Source organism: Canis lupus, chromosome 4, assembly GCF_011100685.1.
Source record: "Canis lupus familiaris isolate Mischka breed German Shepherd chromosome 4, alternate assembly UU_Cfam_GSD_1.0, whole genome shotgun sequence".
Lineage (NCBI taxonomy): Eukaryota > Metazoa > Chordata > Mammalia > Carnivora > Canidae > Canis > Canis lupus.
The window spans coordinates 76,020,755-76,041,850 of NC_049225.1; the positions used below are offsets into that span (position 1 = coordinate 76,020,755).

Sequence of the window (21,096 nt, forward strand, 5' to 3'; positions counted from 1 at the left end):
CAGAGTACTATTGTCATTTGATGACATTATTTCCCAATCTTTATTAATAAAAGGAGTAGCATTTTCTCATTTTTTTCTGTTGTGATTAAGTAGTCTAATTTTTATTTCTCTTTAATTTCAGCAGCTTCTATTATCCTAAGAAAATTGACCAATTTTCAGAATTTTATATGATAGAATTTTGCTCTCTCAGAGTTTTACGTTGTTTTGAATTTTGCTTGTTTTATTTTGGGTAGGTGGTTAAGATTTATTTATAGAGAGCACATGAGCTAGGGGAAGGGTAGAGGAAGAGGGAGAATCTGAAGCAGACTTCCCCCTTTTCCCAGGACGAGGCTTGATCCTATGACCCTGAGATGACCTGAACCAACGTTTAACCAGCTGAGCCATCGAGGTGTCCTCTCAGGGTTTTTTTTAGTACTTGCAGCATCTTTATTATTTTTGTTTGTTTTTAATTCTTAGTTTGATGGATTATACTAGCCAACAGTAGTAGGAGTTGCCATATAGGAGAAGAATGATAAAAAGGTGTTTCATTATTTATATGTGGTCAGAATTCACTAAAATTTTAATATATTTTAATATAAAAAATGTATCAAGCATTATCTAACTTCAGATTTTTTTAATGTATAAAAATATATGCATTGTATATCATCATTCTACTTTCTGCTTCCTTCAGCTTTAGTTCTCTACACCTACATGCCCTTGAGGCTGTTTCTATTATACTAAGTCCAAGACAATACTTAAGAGAATGGATTCTCATGCCATTCTTTCTAAGCCATTCTTGGAATCTGGAGGTTCATTGCTACAGAGCCCTTGCCCTACAACTTCATTTTTCTTCTTTATCAGAGGAAGACCATGAACTTCAGACACCCCTTTGAGGGTGCAAAGCTTTATTAATTGAGTGGAAAAGAGAGGGAAAGGTGAAGGAATTAGAGGAGCATAGAACCATGGTGGGGTAATGATAAGTAAGTTGAGGAGGGAAAATTAAGCTGGTGGCTGATCTTTAAAATCATGTACATAGTTTAACACTGTTTTTTGGTTTTGGTTTTGGTTTTTGTTTGTTTGTTTTTGATTGTTTAAAACACACCAGAATGTCAGTATTTTGACATTTTAAAATGCTCCCAGTATTATCTTAGGCAGTAGGTTTGGTTTCCTTTTCATATTATTTTTTCCTTTCCCCAAAGAATCAACTCCTTGGATTTATCTGCCAGATCTACCATTTTCCTATTTAATTCTAATTTCATCTCTAATTTTCTGTTTTCCTTGAAGTTTATTCTTTCACAAAATTTTTGAGTTGGATACTTGTTTCATTCGTTCTTTTTTTTTTTTTTTTTTTTGTTCTTTATTTTAATTCCAATATAGTGATATAACAATTCCATACCTCACTCAGTGCTCATCAAGACAAGTACAGTCTTGTTTTTTGGTTTGGGGCAGGGAGGGGGTTAAATTAATTAATTAATTTTAGAGAGAGAAAGAAAGAAAGCACACGTGCGCAGAACTGGATGTGGAGGGAGAGGGAGAGAGAATCTCAAACAGACCTCCCTGCTGAGCACAGAGCCCAAGGCAGGGCTAGATCCCATGACCTTGAGAACATGACCTGAGCCAAGATCCAGAGTCAGAAGCTTAACTGACTGAGCCACCCAGGCCCCCTTGAGGGAATTTTTAAATTCTTTGTGAATCAAAGCAGAGTTGCTCTTGTTTTTGTAAATAATTTCTAGTTTTTAACACACTGTAATCTGATAAATGTATTCTGTTTATAATACAATTAAAGTTTCTCTTTGTAGTCTGATCTGTACAGTTTTTATAATCTTTGGGCATTTTATTTTTTTCCTGTGGGCACCTTAAAGAGGTGTTCTCAAGGTATAATACACAACATACACCTCTTAGTTCAGCTTAATCATTTTGTTCATATCTTCCATATTTTTTCCTCACATATTTTTTGTCTACTTCATTGACCCATGGATTAAGGAAAATGCATTAAAATCTACTAATTCTGTTGTTTCCATTTCTGTTCTGTTTCCTATAATTTGTTCTTTGTTTTGTTGCAGTGATAATTTTGGACATAAAACACTTAATACAGTCAGGTCATCATTGTGAATTTGAATGCTTTACCATTATAAAGGGTCCCTCATTTTTCTGACATGAGTTAATAAGCTTTGTCCATTGATTAATATTGAAACTCTAGCTTTCTTTTCATGAGCAGTTGTCTTATATGAGTATATTCGTGTTTCCTTTGTTTTCTTCTGTGCTTAACCTTAATTCTTACTCTTTCCTTTTCTTGTTCATTTTATGTGTGAATATTTTTTCCTTGTGACAATTAATTGTTGCCTTTATAGTTTCATATGATGTTCTCATTCATCAATTAACAGTTTTAGTTTTAGATAATATCTATCAACGTCTCACCCATAAAAGCTGAGAAAACGATTACTTCTTCCTTTTCCCCATCCTTTGGATTTCTTGTTTAACTTTCTTTTGTGCCATTTATTTCTTTCAATATATATTTTTTTAAATTTTTTTAAAGATTTTTTAAAGAGACAGAGAGAGAGAGAGGCAGAGACATAGGCAGAGGGAGAAGCAGGCTCCATGCAGGGAACCTGATGTGGGACTCGATCCCATGACTCAGGATCACGCCCTGGGCCAAAGGCAGACACTCAACCACTGAGCCACCCAGGCGTCCCTCTTTTAATATATTTAAACCTGCTTCTTGATTAGCTTATCTTAATATATGCTGATTCCTCTTAGAAAACAGGGCCATTTATGCTTTTTAAACCTTAAAAGTGTAAAAATAACTATATTTACCTTCTATATTCATATTCTCTAAGATTGTTTAATGTTCTATATTTAAATGGTTCAGAGCCAACCACTGGGGCTTTCCCTTTTCATTTCCTGATTGTTTTTTATCGTTGAATAGTTTTTATCAGTGCTTAAGTTTTTTGAATTTCTGTCATGTTTGAGAAGCTCTGCCAACTGTCATTGCTTTCATAAGAAATACATTGTTAGATCACAGTTTTTTCCCCTCTCCATGTTTAGTTTCACTCCACTATCTTACAGCATTTTGTACTGGTAAGTATAAGTTCAGCCTAGTTTTATGTCCCTGCCTTTTTTTTAACAGGCCATTGAAAGAAGTCTTTATTTTTGCATATCATTAACTTTAACCAAAATATGTCTTGGAATCTTGTTCAGTAGCAGCATTTTACTGAAACACTGTGTCCTTTTGTCCTGCAGATCTGATTTTTCTTTCAGTTAGGGGAAAAAACAGTCTTCCGTTATGTCTGATTAATAGGATTCTCTATTTTAGGGACACCAGTTATCCTTATGTTGGATTCCCTTTGTCCTGCAAATTTTTTTATCTTTGTAATTGTATTGATTTATTGATTTATTTTTAAGATTTATTCATTGATTTTAGAAAGAAGGTACAGGGTAGGAGAAAGGGGAGAGGGAGAGAGACTTTTAAGCAGTTTCCCCACCGAGTGTGGAGCCCAACACGGGGCTTTATCTCAGACCCTAAAGATCAAAACCAAGAGTTGGCCACTGACTGTACCACCCTGGCACCCCTGCAATTGTTTTAAATCCTGTTCCCTTTCTCTCATGTCCCCTGTGTGTCTCTTTGGCAGTAATTTGGTTTTCAGCTATGTCCTAGTTGTCTTTGCTATTTATAATTCATTTATTCTCTACTAATGTTATTTTACATTTCGTTGGGCTTTATTAGCTCTGTAATCTTCCTTTTCATCTCTGCTCTGAGTTTTTAATTTTTGTTGTTTTTTTTTTTTCAAGTTCTCTTATATCTCAGAATATTAGCAGTTTGATTATATCTTTATTAGCTTAAATTAAGATCCTTCCAGGACAGCCCGGGTGGCTGAGCAGTTTAGCGCCGCCTTGGGCCCGGGGTGTGATCCTGGAGACCCGAGATCGATCGAATCCCACATCAAGCTCCCTCCATGGAGCCTGCTTCTCCCTCTGCCTGTGTCTCTGCTTCTCTCTCTTTGTGTCTCTCATGAATAAATAAATACAAATCTAAAAAAAATAAATCCTTCCAGAACAGTTTTTTTTTTCATTTTATTTTTTATTTATTTTTAAAGATTTTATTTATTGATTCATGAGAGACATAGGCAGAGGGAGAATCAGGCTCCATGCAAAGAGCTCGATGTGGGACTCGACCCTGGGACTTCAGGATCACTCCCTGAGCTGAAGGCAGATGCTCAACTCCTGAGCCACCCAGGCATCCCCAGAACAGATTTTTTAATTTATTTTTTTAATAGACATTATTTTTTAGAGAAATTTTTGGATCTTCTGCTCTCTCACATGCACACCCTCCCATCAACATTCCTCACTAGAGAGGTACATTTGTTACAAGCAGTGAACCTAGATCACATATCATTATCACTCAAAGTCCATAGAGAATTCTAGATTTTTCATCTCTATTTTTTTTTTCTAAGAGTTTATTTATTCATGAGAGACACAGGGGTGGGGGGACAGAGACATAGGCAGAGGGAGAAGCAGGCTCCATACAGGACTCAATCCTGGGTCTCCAGGATCAGGCCCTAGGCTGAAGGTGGCGCTAAACCGCTGAGCCACCCGGGCTGCCCAATCCATGCCTTTTTAAATTCCTCTCCTTTTTCTTCCTTTGTGAGCTCTGCTTTGAGTATTGTTTATTAGAAAAAATGTATGGATTTGCTGTATCTAGCCTTGTTGCAGCTATAGGCTGTGCTCCCTACATCTTGATTGAATGTGCTATGCTACTCTGTGCGGTAGATTCCATTGGCATACCTTCAGGCTTTGGTTTTCAAACCCAGAGTGGCCACCTAGAGCCTTTGCCTATGCAGAATCTGCTACCTTTTTTCCTATTCACCATCCACTTTTAGGAACAACTTCTGTTTTCCTGAGCCAACAGTGTTTGAATTTGTGAAGCCACTTTGGGACATTTGTGTGGAGAGTTCACAGTCCTCCGTGATAATATATTTTCCCTACCACTTCCTCCTTTGGCATATTTTACCTTACTTATTTTTCTTTTACCTACATGTTAGCCAGATGTCTATTTAGAGATAATTAGATGTGAATAATGAGGACTCTTTTGTTCTTTCTTTCTCTCTTCTACAAATCTTTATTAGGATGGTGAATTCTGTTCTTTTCGTTTCTCTGGTAAAATGGAAGGGAATGTAGAAGGGGTTTTTACATTTAGGAAAATTTCTGGGACTGCCTTCAATATAAGTTATTCTATCTACCTCTCTTAGTTGGGAGGTTATTGCTAAAAATTTTTGGATTTGTTTCACTCAGCTGCCAACTCTACCCCCATCTCTCTCTGGAGAACCAGGTTAGGAGGTGCATGGAGAGTTGCTCAAGGCACTCAATTCCTTGGAAAGGTTCTTTCACTGACCATTTCCTCCAGTTGGTTGAAACGGTTACATTTTTGCTTTAGGTGTGTTGTAACATCTTTCTTGATCCTGTGTTGGGACAAGAGACCATGAAATTTGGCTTTATACTGTCACATTAAGCAGAAAGTAATGTTTCTTGATTTTCATAAAAGAAATGTGAGAGTCTTATGAACTTTATTATCTTCAGTTTTATTTAGCATTCAGATTATTTCCTTTGAGTAAAAAAATGCAGGTAGATTTCTTGTCAGATTGGTCTGACACCAGAATTGCTATGTAGTATCTAAACCTCCTTTGGAATGGTATGCCTGCTATAATTTACAAAGGGCATATACTTAATTTCTTTAATGTTTATTGTTTTATTTCTTTTTTTTTCTTTTAAAGATTTTTTATTTATTCATAGAGACACAGCTACAGAGAGAGGCAGAGACACAGGCAGAGAGGGAGAAGCAGGCACCATGCAAGGAGCCCAACGCGGGACTCAATCCCGGGTCTCCAGGATCACACCCCGGGCTGCAGGCGGCGCTAAACCACTGCGCCACTGGGGCTGCCCTATTATGTTTTATTTCTGAACAGTATAGATGAGGGTGAGGAAAATTTTACAAAGAAGAATGATCTGTCACAACATGGATGAACCTCCAAAACCTTAATTAAGTAAAGAAAGCTAGGCACAAAAGGTCATTATAGGATTACACTTGTGTGAAATATCCAGAATAAACAAATTCGTACATACAGAATGCAAATTGGTGGATTGCCAGAGGCTTGGGGGAAAGAGGGAATGGGAGAAATTACCTAATGAGTTAAGGGGTTTTACTCTGGAATTAGGGCAGTGTTTTGAATTAGATAGAGGTGGTCGTTGCACAACATAATGAATATAGTGAATGCCACTGAATTATTCACCTTAAAGTACTTAATTTTATGTTATGTGAATTTTACCTCACTTTTTAAAAAAAGAATGATCTGTCAAATGTAAAAGGGCAGTTTTTAAAGAAGTATCTGAGAGAACTGCCATAATTCTACCCTGTGCTCAAATAGCTGTTGAAATAATGTGATTCAGTATTCCTGTGTATTTTGTTGGGGTTTTTTGTTTTCAAGAATATAAGTATTTTGGATTTTAATGGTGGCTTGTAGTAAAGGAGTTCCCATCTGTCACTTTTTTTTGTTGGTGGTAATAATCTGTGTACCCCAACATGGGGCTCAAACTCAAGATGCTGAGAATGAAGGGTTGTGTGCTCTACTGACTGAGCCAGCCAGGGGTGCCCTGTCTGTTGCTTTTAGTACCAGTGAAGAGTTTTTAAATGATTAGACACTGGCATTCAGAACTAACAACTATTGTCTTACCTTGAAAAGAATCCACAAATTATACCTGAAGTATATCATTTCACTCACTTTAGCTTAAAAACAATAGTGTAACACTGAGCTACCCCCAACAGAAAACGTCTGCTTAAAAGTACATGTACCTCTGAATCTTTTTCCCACAAGATGGTGACACTTTTTACCAAGAATTGTTGAGTATGAAATAAGGTGCTATGCATAAATATTTATATATAAATATAATACAAAAATAGAACATCCTACACATGGATTTAGGAATGGAAGTATGTCATGCATGTACCAATATTAACCTATGTCAACAGGAATATAGAAATGGTTTTTGTGTATACAGTTGCTTGTTGTAATGGTATTCATAAAATATTATTAATACAAACATCTTCATCTGTAAAATGAGAATAATGTGCACCTGGGTGGCTCAGTGGTTGAGTGTCTCTGCCTTTGGCTCAGGTTGTGATCCCAGGGTCCTGGGATCGAGTCCCGCATGGGGCTCCCCACAGGGAGCCTGCTTTTCTCTCTGCCTATGTCTCTGCCTCTCTCTCTGTATCTCTCATAAATAAATAAATAAAATCTTTAAAAAAAAAAAAATAATAATAGTCCTGTTTATCCCCAAAAGGTGATTGGTTAATGTGAGAACTTAGACCAGTGCTAAGTGTTATATAATAAGTACTTAGTATTAGCTATAATGAAGAGAATAAGTACTATTATTTCTATTATTTAATCAAACTTCCTAGTGTTGGGGCAGCCCCGGTGGCGCAGCGGTTTGGCACCGCCTGCAGCCCGGGGTGTGATCCTGCGGACCCGGGATCGAGTCCCACGTCGGGCTCCCTGCATGGAGCCTGCTTCTCTCTCTGCCTGTGTCTCTGCTCTCTCTGCCTGTGTCTCTGCCACTCTTTCGCTCTCTCTGAATAAATAAATAAATAAATCTTTTTTTAAAAATCTTTAAAAAAACTTCCTAGTGTTAAATATTTTTTGTGCTTTTTATTTTTTTTAAGTTTTTATCTATTATCACAAGCTGGGGCAGAGGGAGAGGGAGAAGCAGACCCTTCGGAGCAGAGAGCCTGACACAGGGCTCAGTCCCAGGACCCCAGGATTCTCCCTCTGCCTGTGTCTCTGCCTCTTTCTGTGGCTCTCATTAATAAATAATAAATCTTTAAAAAATAAATAAATAAAACGTTTTAAAAATCAGACCTGAGTTCAAACCCCAGCCTGATTTCTTTTTTTTTTTTTTTTTTTTTAATATTTTATTTATTTATTCATGATAGACACAGAGAAAGACAGAGACACAGGCAGAGGGAGAAGCAGGCTCCATGCAGGGAGCCCCATGGGGGACTCGATCCCGGAACCCCAGGATCACGCCCTGGGCCAAAGGCAGGCACCAAACCGCTGAGCCACCCAGGGAACCCCCAGTAGTTTTTTTTTTTTTTTTAAAGATCTTATTCATTTATTCATGAGAGACACACAGAGAGAGAGAGAGAGGCGCAGAGACACAGGCATAGAGAGAAGCAGGCTTCATGCAGAGAGCCTGACATGGGACTCGATCCTGGGACTCCAGGATCACACCCTGGGCTGAAGGTGGTGCTAAACCTCTGAGCCACCCGGGCTGCCCCCAGCCTGATTTCTTGACATTTTAGTTGGTAACCTTGGACAAGTTACTTGACCTCTTTTAAGTTGTCCACCTCCCCTCCAATCTTTAAGATTGGGGTATAGGGATCCCTGGGTGATTCAGTGGTTTAGCGCCTGCCTTCAGCCCAGGGCGTGATCTGGAGTCCCAGGATTGAGTCCCACATTGGGCTCCCTGCATGGAGCCTGCTTCAACCTCTGCCTGTGTCTCTGCCTCTCTCTCTCTCTGTGTGTGTGTCTCATGAATAAATAAAATGTTTTTTTTAAAATTGGGGTGTAATAGCATCTTGTTACCAGAATTAAATGAAGTCGTGCATTTAAAGTGTTTAGCATGGTACTTGCTACATAGTAAGCATTACTACTGCTACTAGAGGTGGGAAGGAAAATAGAATTCATAAGTAGTGAGGTAGGGAGGGTGCAAATATTTAAGAACAATTTTTTAAAACAAATACACCAAAGAATTATGCAATCCTGCCAGCACTGAATGAAATTCTGGGCCACAAGTATGCACACTCTTTTGCAGCTGCTCCTGTGATACCAGAACCTTTCATTTTGCCTTTATTGTGTACTATGACCCTTGCATTATCTTCAGAATAGAGAAACTCACCATCTTTTCTCCTGTATGACTTTTTATATTTAGGATTTTATTTATTCATGAGAGACACAGAGAGGCAGAGACATAGGCAGAGGGAGAAGCAGGCATCCTGTGGGGAGCCTCATGTGAGACTCTGTCCTGGGACATGGGATCACAACCTGAACCAAAGGCAGATGCTCAACCACTGAACCACCCAGGTGCCCCTCTCCTGTATGACTAATTATTGAATTACCACTGCTGGATGTATCTTCTTTTTTTTTTTTTTTTTTTTAAAGATTTTATTTATTTATTTATAGAGACAGACAGAGAGAGGAGGGCAGAGACACAGGCAGAGGGAGAAGCAGGCTCCATACAGGGAGCCCGACGTGGAGTTGATCCTGGGTCTCCAGGACGTGGGACTTGATCCTGGGTCTCCAGGCTGCAGGCAGCGCCAAACCGCTGTGCCACGGGGGCTGCCCTATATCTTCTTTTCTGAGCTCTGGCTTGTCTTTCTTCACTGTAGCCATCACCATGGCACTCAAACCAATGGCAGGAAGTCTGTTCGGTCATCCCTTGGTCCCCTTCATAGAGAGGATAATATAAATTTTTGGTTGTGTGTTACCAGCAGTTGACGATGGCTCCTATCAGAAGACCCAGGGAAATCTGGAATTTTACACCAGAGGGCCCACCATGTCCTCACATCAACATCCTAATTGCCAGGGACACCTATGTGGCTCAGTGGTTGAGCATCTGCCTCTGGATTAGGGCATGATTGCAGAGTCCTGGGGTCGAGTCCCACATCAGACTCCTTGCATGGAACCTGCTTCTCACTCCCTCTGCCTATGTCTCTGTCTTGGTCTCTCTGTGTCTCATGAATAAATAAATAAAATCTTAAAGAGAAAAAAAATCCTAAGTGCCAGAAAGGAACCCATGAGTGGTTTTTAAAGTAAATATTAGGGGATCCTTCGGTGGCTCAGTGGTTCAGCACCTGCCTTCGGCCTGGGGCGTGATCCTGGAGTCCCAGGATCGAGTCCCACATCAGGCTCCCTGATGGAGCCTGCTTCTTCCTCTGCCTGTGTCTCTGTCTCTCTCTCTGTGTCTCTCATGAATGAATAAATAAAATCTTTAAAAATAAATAAAGTAAATATTAAAACCCTAGATTTCAAAAAATTTAATATGGAGAGCTTTTCTCTCTAAATAACTTAAGGTACCAAGATCCTTATAGTCTAAATATTATTTCTCTAATTCAATTGTGTTCATCTTTGATGTTGTCCTTTTACTTGAATACATATATTTCAGAGTTTATAAGCCACGTGTACTCTACTTGGGTTGCTTTCCTAACTGTAGATAATCTGCTTACTTAGCAAACAACTGTATTCTGTAGAAAATTAATATTTTGGGGCAGCCCGAGTGGCTCAGCGGTTTAGGGCCGCCTTCAGCCCAGGGCCTGATCCTAGAGACCCAGGATCGAGTCCCACGTCGATCCTGCTTGGAGCCTGCTTCTTCCTCTGGTGTGTCTCTGCCTCTCTCTCTCTGTGTGTCTGTCTATCGTGAATAAATAAATAAATAAAATCTTTAAAAAAAATTTTTTTTTAATGCTCACTTCATAGCAAATGATCTCAGAAGGCAGATAGTGGACTTAGTTTTATTGTGGGTGTATACATACTGACTTTTGGTTTTCAATAATTTATTTCTTCCTTGGTTTTTAGTTTCTACCTTTATATGCAAGTATAAATCATGAATTCTCATTTCTTTTTTTTTTATAAGATCAGTTAGATTTTGATAAAGCTTTGAATTACTTGGAACATATCTTCACATATCATTAAACAATCAGCTATAATACTTATTTTCCTCTTAACATTCTCTAAAAGTACTTATTAAAAGTTTGAGATTCAGTTGACCCTTGAATAATGCAGGGGTTAGGAGCACCAACCCCCACACAGTTCAAAATTCATGAATAACTTTTGACTCCCCCCAAAAGTTAACTACTTAATAGCCCACTCTTACTGGAAGCCTTGCCAACAATTACACAATTAACACATTTGTATGTTAATATGTATTATATCCTGTATTCTTTTTTTCCTCCTAAAAGACGGGGAGGGGTAGGCAGAGGGAGAGAGAATTTTAAGTAGTTTCCTTGCCCACCACAGAGCCCAATCAACATGTGGCTCTATCTCACAACCCTGAGATATTTCCTGAACCAAAATCAGGATTTGGATGCTTAGCCAACTGAGCTACCCAGGTACCTCTGTATCCTGTATTATAGTAATACCTTTTTCTTAAATTCTTTTGATATTTCAAGGCTACATGGTTCATCTGTCTTTTTTTTTTTTTTTTTTTAAGATTTTATTTATTCATTCATGAGAGACACAGGGGTGGGGGTAGAGACACAGGCAGGGGGAGAAGCAGGCTCCATGCCGGGAGCCTGACGTGGGACTCAGTCCCGGGTCTCCAGGATCAGACCCTGGGTTGAAGGCGGCGCTAAACTGCTGAGCCACCCGGGCTGCCCTCATCTGTCTTTTCAAGTTGTCATAGGCATCCAAAAAATTCTCTGGTAACACTTATTGAAAAAAATCCACATGTAAGTGGACCCATACAGGTCAAACCCATGTTATTCAAGCAAGGGTCAACTCTATTTATGAAAGTTGCATATTTTATGGCTCAATTTGTATTTATGGGGATCCCTGGGTGGCACAGCGGTTTGGCGCCTGCCTTTGGCCCAGGGCGCGATCCCGTGTGTGTGACTATCATAAATAAATTTTTTTTTTTTTAAATTGTATTTTTTTTTTAAGATTTTATTTATTCATGAGAGACAACAGAGACAGGCAGAGACACAGGCAGAGGGAGAAGCAGGCTCCATGCAGGGAGCCTGATGTAGGACTTGATCCCAGGTCTCCAGGATCACACCCTGGGCTGAAGGCGGCACTAAACCGCTAAGCCATCCGGGCTGCCCTGTATTTTGTATTTTAAGCACAGCATTAATTTTGATAATTATTATCCTTAATTTCCCTTGTGAGCAGTATTATTTTCAAAAGTATTTTGTTTCCTAGACATATTAGTCTTTCCTATATATTGGCCCCTTATGCTAGGCACAAGAGTTCAAAATAAATGACCCTGATCTTATTCGTAAGGATTTCACAGTCTGACATCTTAAAATAATACTTGGTTTGTCTATAAAGGGAGAAATATTCATTATACAGTCATAGAGTTGTCTGAGTAACTGAAGCTGATTCCTTAAAATACTAAAAGTTTCTTAAGTGAAAACCCTTTTTTAAAAAAAGTCTTGAACATTTCCCTGCATCCTTCTACTGAGTAAACTGAACTATCTTAATTTTTTTCGTTGTGATTTGCATTTATCATTATACATTCACTTTCATTTTTTGTTTTCAATCTCATGCTGCTAGCTGTCTGCTTTTTTGTTGTTTTGTTTTTTTAAGATCTTATTTATTTATTCATGAGCGAGAGAGAGGCAGAGACATAGGCAGAGAGAGAAGCAGGCCCCCTGCGGGGAACCTGATTCAGGGCTTGATCCCAGGACTCCAGGATCACAGCCTGAGCCAAAGGCAAACGATCAACCACTGAGCCACCCACGTGCCCCTAGCTGTCATGTTTTGTAGTTGTTAATGTGTACTGTCTCTTTAAATTTATGTCACTTATAATTTATTCCTAATTTGTTTGGAACTGCAGTCTCTACATGTCTAAACCTTTTAGAGTCATTCCTATTTAACAGATTTGTGTGATGGCCTTGGGGCAAATAGGTGGATATGGTTTTTACCTCAGATTATATCCATAAGCTTCATAGGTACACAACTAAAAATGGATTCTTACTAAGGTATTTTCAGCTTCATTATCTTTTTAAGGGTTTTATTACAGTTCCAATCTATTCAGTTTCTTTGAGTGTTATATTGATGGTCATATTTAAAATTTCAGTAAAAGCTACGACGTGGGTGAACCTAAACATTATGCTAGGTGTAGGAAACCAAATGCAAAAGCCACTTTTTATATGGTTTTATTTGTATGAAATGTCCCGAATAGGCAAATCTGTAGAAATAGAAAGTGGTTTAGTGGTTGCCAGGGGTTGGAGGAAAAGGAGGATGAATTATTATTGCTAGGGATATGGAATTTCTTTGGGGATGATGAGAATATTATGTAATTAGATAGTGATTATGGTTGAACAACTTTGTAAGTATACTAAAAACCACTGTATTGTACACTAAAAGATGGATCTTATGTGATGGTAATTATGTGAATTATAACTCAAGTTTTAAAATCTAAATGAGGGCTGCCCGGGTGGCTCAGGTGGCTCAGCAGTTTAGCACCTGCCTTCGGCCCAGGGCTGATCCTGGAGACCCGGGATTGTCTCATATCGGGCTCCCTGCATGGAGCCTGCTTCTCCCTCTGCCTCGCTGCCTCTCTGCGTGTCTCTCTCTCTCTCTCTCTCTCTCTCTCTCTCTCTCTCTCATGAATAAATAAATAAATAAAATATTATAAATCAATCTATTTATCTATCTATCTATCTAAATGAAAGTAGGACGCCTGGGTGGCTCAGCAGTGAGCATCTGCCTTCGGCCCAGGGCCTGCCTAATCCTGGAGTCCCAGGATCGAGTCCCACATCGGGCTCCCTGCATGGAGCCTCCTTCTCCTGCCTGTGTCTCTGCCTCTCTCTCTCTCTCTCTCTCTCTCTCTCTCTCTCTCTCTCTGATGAATAAATAAATTAAATCTTTAAATATATATATATATATATATATATATATATATATATATATATATTGCCTCATGAGTTTTGTTTTCATTACTTGTTTTATTTTTTCATTTTGATTGTTTTGTATGTGATTTATTTTCTGGTTTAATGGCAGAGCACCTGGGTGGCCCGGTCAGTTAAGCATCTGTCTTTAATTTGGGTCATGATCCCAGGGTCCTGATTGAGCCCCACATCAGATTCCTTGCCCAGTGGGAAACCTACTTCTCCCTCTCCCTTGGCCACTCCTGCTTGTGTGCGCTCGCACATGTGTTCTCTCTCTTTGTCAAATAAATAATCTTTAAGAAATAAAATAAAAATTTTAATGACAACTTTTAAATAATTTGTCATTCTGGTATTTGAAAATGAGTGGTTTTTTTTTTTTTTTTTTTTTTTTTTAGTCTATAAGCTGTTAAACACATTTTTTTATATTTTTGTTTGTAGGCTATGGAGTTACTAGTAGAGAAAGCAATCAGTAGTGCTTCTAGTCCTCAGAGCCCTGGAGATGCACTGAGAAGAGTTTTTGAGTGCATTTCTTCAGGGATTATTCTTAAAGGTAAGTTTTGCTTCATTTGTAATGTTTGTGTGTTTAATAGTTGAATAAGAACTCTTTCTTTTCAAATGGATATTGCTGGGATCCCTGGGTGGCGCAGCGGTTTGGCTTGGCGCCTGCCTTTGCCCAGGGTGTGATCCTGGAGACCCTGGATCGAGTCCCACATCGGGCTCCCGGTGCATGGAGCCTGCTTCTCCCTCTGCCTGTGTCTCTGCCTCTCTCTCTCTGTGTGTGACTATCATAAATTAAAAAAATAAAAATAAAAAAAAAAAAGAATCAAATGGATATTGCTAATGTGTTTTTCTCCCTATGTTGATTGCTTATAGGTAGTCCTGGACTTCTGGATCCTTGTGAGAAGGATCCATTTGATACCTTGGCAACAATGACTGACCAACAGCGTGAAGACATCACATCCAGTGCACAGGTAGCAGTGTGTTCCTAATCCCAAAGCTTTGTTGTTGGGTCATTGCCCTTAAGGTTTTGGTGTTTTATAATTGTCCTTTAGAAGAAGTCGCTGTGTAATATTTATTTCTGTTCTTTAGTAAGTTAGCCCTTGGAGGTGATATAATTTAAAGTTAAATTAAATCACTAATATAAAGTTAAATTGTAGGGATCCCTGGGTGGCGCAGCGGTTTGGCGCCTGCCTTTGGCCCAGGGCGTGATCCTGGAGACCCGGGATCGAATCCCATGTCGGGCTCCCTTCATGGAGCCTGCTTCTCCCTCTGCCTGTGTCTCTGCCTCTCTCTCTCTCTGTGTGACTATCATGAATAAATGAATAAAATCTTTAAAAAAAAAAAAAAAAAGTTAAATTGTATTACTCTAACTGTAATGCTTATGTTTAAGTGTATTATATAAAAATACAGTTGAATTTTCAGTGTCTTCTTAAATCTGGGTATATCATGATCAGTATAGGAACTGTTTACATAGACTCTGGTCGTAAATGAAATGCTGTGTGGTTTATGGTAATTATTGTTAATTTAGCCTCTCTTGCCACTGTAAAGGCTGTCTAGTGTAGTTAATTAAAAGTGTGGGCTTGGAGTGGCTTAGTGGCTCAGTGAGTTAAGTGTCCAACTAATGGTTTTGGCTCAGATCATGATCTCATGGGTTGTGGGATCCAGCCCCATGTTGGGCTCTTGCACTCATCGTGGAGTGTGTTTGATTTCTCTCCCTCTGCATCCTGTGTGTCCCCCCGCCCCCTCCACCCCATGCCTACTTACATGTAAGTTTTCTCTCTCAATTAAATAAATCTTTGTGTGTGAGGGAGTGTGAGCTCTAGAGTGAAGACTCCCTGGGTTTAAATACTAACTGTGCCATCTGATACATAAAACAGGGATAAAAGTAGTATATCCTGTCAGGCAGGATTATTGGGAGAATTAAATGAGTTAATGTATATAAGTGTATTAACAATATCTGATATATGGGAAGGATCTTACTAATAAATGTTAGCTATTATCACTATCAGTTAATAATTTTATTGGGAAAAGATTTATAGAAAAGAAAAAATACGTGAATCTAATGAAGGAAGGAAAAAAAGTCTAAAATTACTATAGCTTTCCTTTTTTATTCCAAAAATGTACTAAGGGGAGAAAAGGCAGCTAGTTATGAACAGTAGTAATTTCATTCTAAGACATTAATTTTTGGATTTAAGTTCTTGATTTGTTACCTCATCTGGCAGCAATAATTTGGAATTTGGGAGATGTCAAGATTAAAGTAAAAAAAAAATATTTTTTTTAAGATTTTATTTATTCATAGAGAGAGGGGCAGAGACACAGGCAGAGGGAGAAGCAGACTCCATACAGGAAGCCTGACGTGGGACTCTATCCAGGGTCTCCAGGATCACACCCTGGGCTGAAGGCTGCGCTAAACCACTTACCCACCCGGGCTGCCCAGTTTTTTGTTTTTTAATGTGACTGTGAAGAAAGTGGTCTGGGTTTAGGAGGTAGTAACAAATGTCTTTGTTAAAAGTGATTTTTGAGCGTCTGCCTTTGGCTCAGGGTGAGATCCCGGAGTCCTGTGATGGGTCCCACATCGGTCTCCCTGCAAGGAGCCTACTTCTCCCTCTGCCTGTGCCTCTGCCTCTGTCTGTGTCTCTCATGAATAAATAGATAAAATCTTTTAATAAAAAAAAAAAAGTGATTAAAAGTGAAGGAATCAGGTTCCCCTCGGGGAGCCTGCTTCTCCAGAACTCTGCCTATGTCTCTGCCTCTCTCTGTGTCTTCCATGAATAAAGTCTTCCTAAATAAATAAGAAATACAAGTGAAGAAGTTAAAAAAAGAAAGTGAAGGAGTTAACTGCATTATTCCATTTATGTAATATTCACGAAATAACATAATTACGGAGATGGAGAACAGCAGTAGTTCCTAGGAGTTAGGGATGGGAGTAAGGATAGTTGATAGTGGCTATAAAGGGAATCCTGTGGTGATGGTACAGTTTAATATCTTAATTGTGATGTGGCTGTGCAAGGCTACACATATGGTAAGATTGCATTAGAGCTAAACACACAGGAGTGCATATGTAACTGGTAAAATCTGAGTAAGCTCTAGGAATTGTACCCGTTTTGGTTTCAGTTTATTTCTTGGTGACCTGTAGCACCCATGTTAATAATTTTCTTCCTTCTTTTGTTTCTAAGTCTATCCCCCTCCCCCATGCTTATCTTTATTTTTGAATGTTTCTGTAGTCTTACTCTTCAGTGATCTTTTCAAGTTGCTTCTGCGAGATACAGCCTTGGTCATTTATTCAGATCCCTTGCCAGAGGTATTAACCCTCACCCCTCAAAAGAAATTGTAAAGTGAACCTTAAATCTTCCTCAATGTTATTTTAAAATTCCAAGATGTCTTTGGGAATAATTCCAGTATCCTCAAATTTTGTTTGCTGCTAATAATTGCCAACTATGTGGCAGAATTCTCTCGTTAATGTCAGAAATACATACAAGCCACATGCATAACAAGAGGCTATAGGATGCTCACTCTAATCTCAGATGCTTAATTTTACTTACTGGAGTATTCCTGTATTTAGAAGCTCCTAGTATTTGAATAGGCTGATGATTAGCAGTAGTATCCCTGCAGTAGAAACCTACTAATATTCATTATTGTATGCCAGATATCTTTGGGTATTTTCTGTGAATACAGAAGAAAACATTCTGTTTATCTTTTATAGTCTCTCAATAAAGAATTAGTATTCTATTATGATAAATATTCCTAGTTCTTCAGAAAGTTAACAGCCTTATAGCTTAAATGAGGTAGAAAAGCACCCAGTACTGGCAAAAATCCAGAATTACAGACTAAATAGTATATTATATCAGTCCTTAACATAGATGATTTGGGGACTTTCAGGATTTCAAAAGGCAATATATGAGGCAAAGTCCTAAGGAATTGGAATCATATAATCAGGGAAAGTTCTAGAATAGTAAATTCTCACACAGATAATTATAACCAACAACTGAATCTCCACTGAAGAAAATAAATAGGTATTAAAAATAGTCTTGGGGCACCCAGGTGGCTCAGTCAGTTAAGCATCTCACTCTTGATTTCTGCTCAGGTCATGGATTCATGGTATGAGATTGAGCCCTGCATTTGCGCTCTGTACTGAGCATGGAGCTGTTTAAGATTCGCTCTCTCCCTCGCCCTCTGTCCCTCCTGCTTCCCCACCTTACCTCCCCATGCCCCACATGTGCTCTTGCTCTTGCTTGCTCGCTTTCAAAAAACAATAATTGAGGTGCCTGGGTGGCTCAGTCTATTAAGCCTCTCTGCCTTAGGCTCAGGTCATGATCTCAGGGTCCTGGGATCAAGCCCTATATCTGGCTCCCTGCTCAGTGAGGAGCCTGCTTCTCCCTCTCTTCCCCACCTGTGCTCGCTCTCTCTCTCTCTCAAATAAATAGATAAAATTTTTAAAAATTGTCTCAATAGCACCCACTTTGGATAACAGTTTGATTCTTAGCTAAATACCCAAAAGAACTGAAAATGTGTCCATAAAAAAACTTGTACAGGAATGTTTGTAGCAGCATTATGCATAACTGCTAAAAAGTGGAGACATCTCAAGTGCCCATCAGTTGGTGAATGAATGAATGAATAAACAAATAGGGAATAATCTGCACAGTGGAATATTATTTGGCCATCGAAAGGAATGAAGTACTGATACATGCTACAACATGGATCAACCTTAAAAATCTTACATTAAGTAAAAGAAGCCAGCACAGAAAGCCATATATTATATGAAATGTCCACAGTGTGCAAATCTCATAGAAATAGAAAAGTAGATTAGTGTTGTCACTAAGGCTGGAGGGGTTGAGGAATAACTAACATTGGGTCATGGGGTTTTGGGGTCGGGGGGATATGAAAATGTTCTGAAATTAGAGATAGTTATGGTTGAACAACTTTGTAAGTATACTAAAAAACACTGAATTGTACACTTTAAGAGGTGACTCCTAGGATATGTTAATTATATTATCTCAAAAAATAATCTAAACATTTACATTGAAAATTATAACCATATTGTGAAATTTGCCATATAATTAAATGACTATATTTTGAATTAATTTAAGGGGTATATATTCCCAGAAATTTGAAGATAGATTATGTCTTGAAATTTTCTAATATTGATGCCTAATACATTCCTGCGCATACATGACCGTGTAGTAAAAATTACATTTTTTAGAGATTTATTTTTTAACTTACATCTTTTTTTTCATTAATTTTTTTGAGAGAGAGAGAATGCAAGTGCATATGAGCAGGTTAGGGAGGGGCAGAAGGAGTGGGAGAGAATGTTCAGGCTCCACTCCCAGCACCAAGCCCAACTTTTGATTCAGTCTCATGACCCTGAGATCATGACCTGAGCCAAAACCTAGGTAGGGTCAGACACTTAACTGACTGAGCCACCCAGGAACCCCTTAACTTCTGTTTAAAAAGCAAAACAGCATACATACAGAAAAGCCCGAAAGTATAAATATTAGAACATACAGAATATTTCAGTTGTGAAACTTAATATTATTCGAGGTGTTTATTTCACTAAACATGCTTTTTTATATTGTTATATGGAAATATAAACCTAGTTAATAATATTTTGGTTTTTAAAATTAACTCTGAATTCTGGTCCTTTTTGTTGCAGTTTGCATTGAGACTCCTTGCATTCCGCCAGATACACAAAGTTCTAGGCATGGATCCATTACCCCAAATGAGCCAACGTTTTAACATCCACAACAACAGGAAACGAAGAAGGGATAGCGATGGAGTTGATGGATTTGAAGCTGAGGGGAAAAAAGACAAAAAAGATTATGATAACTTTTAAAAAGTTCCTGTAAATCTGCAGTGTTAAAAACAACAGGTGCCCATTTGTTGGTTGTTTTTCATTCATAATAATGTCTACTTTGAAAAATTTATCAAGAATTTAAAGAATTTCATGGAAGAACCAAGTTTTTCTGTGACATTAATATCTTAATGTACAGTGTTAGGTATTATATGAATGGAAAGACACCCAAAAAAATTGTGCTCCAACTAGGGGAAAAACAATGCTTCACATGTTTTCCCCATTATTTTGGTTTTATTTACTGGTTGCCCTAGCTCCTCCTATTTTTGTGTCTTTTATTAACTAGTCTTATTAAATCTTTACTGTATTTAATGCAGTATTTGTGCTTCAGTTGCTATGTGTATTTTGATATTTTTATTTAGGAGTTTTGTTTGCTCTTTGACACTAGTTGTTACTTTGTGTTATAGATGATATCCTTTACTCCCCTTCTTAATATTTTACAGCAGTACGTTTTTTTGTAACGTGAAACTGCAGAATTTTTTCCTTTTGTTTTGTTACTCTGTATGTGATGGATTACAACACAAAAAGTTATCCTGCCATTTAAGTGCTCAGAACTGAATGTTTCTGCAGATCTTGTGGCATTTGTCTCTAGTGTGATATATAAAGGTGTAATTAAGACAGATTTCTGTTAATCTAATCAAGTTTGCTGTTAGTTGTGCATTAGCAGTATAAAAGCTAATATATACTATATGGTCTTGCAACAGTTTTAAAGCCTCTGCATAATTGATAATAAAAATGCATGACATTTTTGTTTTTAATAGACTTTTAAAATTATAATTTTAGGTTTGACACGTAGATCTTTGTACAGTTGACTTTTTGACATAGCAAGGCCAAAAATAACTTTCTGAATATTTTTTTCTTCTGCATAAGTGGAAAGGGCATTTTTCATATATAAGTGGGCTAACCAATATTTTCAAAAGAACTTTATCATTGTGCAACTAACAACAGTAACTAGCCCTTAATTATGATGACAGTTCCTTATTGGTGTGTGTGAGATTACTGTAGCAAACTATTACAGTATAACACAGTTGAATGATTCCTCCCCCCTTCCCTCACACCCCATCACCCAGATAATTTACAGTTCTCTTAACAGTGAGGTTGATAAAGTATTACTGATAAAAAAAAAATTAAGGTTATCTAAGGGAAAAAAAAACAGAAAATTATTTGGTGTGGCCATCTTACATGCTTATGTGTCCTACGAAAAGCTAAATATTCTAGCAGTGGTGTAATGAAAAGTTACATCTTACTGTTGATGTATGTATGCTCTGGTACACAGATGTCATTTTGTTGTCACAGCACTACAGTGAAATACACAAATAAAAACTTAAATTCACATAATGACTTAAATGTATTATATGTTAGAATTAATTCATAAACTACTTTTGCTTTGAAATGACTTATGCTTTGGTAAAACCATATTCAAATTTATTGGGTACTTATATCTTGTCATTCCTGACAAATAGTTATTGCCTGAGCACATAATTTTCCAGAAGAATTTATAATTTAGTAGTATGTTGGCTCAGTGTCTTTCTGAAGTTAGAATCTCTCCCTATACCCTTACAACTAGACCAGGTAACTGTACCACTGGAGAACTAGAACAGGAGACGGGCTT

At 38.0% G+C, this 21,096-nt stretch overlaps 1 protein-coding gene across 3 annotated transcripts in view; it reads left to right on the forward strand.

The window, feature by feature from the left end:
• Positions 1-20,825, forward strand: part of ZFR (zinc finger RNA binding protein) — an 87,071-nt gene extending 66,246 nt beyond the window's left edge. For 2 of the 3 annotated variants that reach the window (XM_038535400.1, XM_038535401.1), the window contains 3 exons: positions 14,075-14,186; positions 14,510-14,607; positions 19,287-20,825. In XM_038535400.1, coding sequence (XP_038391328.1) covers positions 14,075-14,186; positions 14,510-14,607; positions 19,287-19,466 — 390 coding nt within the window. In that variant the 3' untranslated portion in view covers positions 19,467-20,825. Of the gene's footprint in view, positions 1-14,074; positions 14,187-14,509; positions 14,608-19,286 lie in introns of those variants that run through there. The other variant, XR_005358622.1, reaches the window with a different exon arrangement.
• Positions 20,826-21,096: the final 271 nt, after the last annotated feature.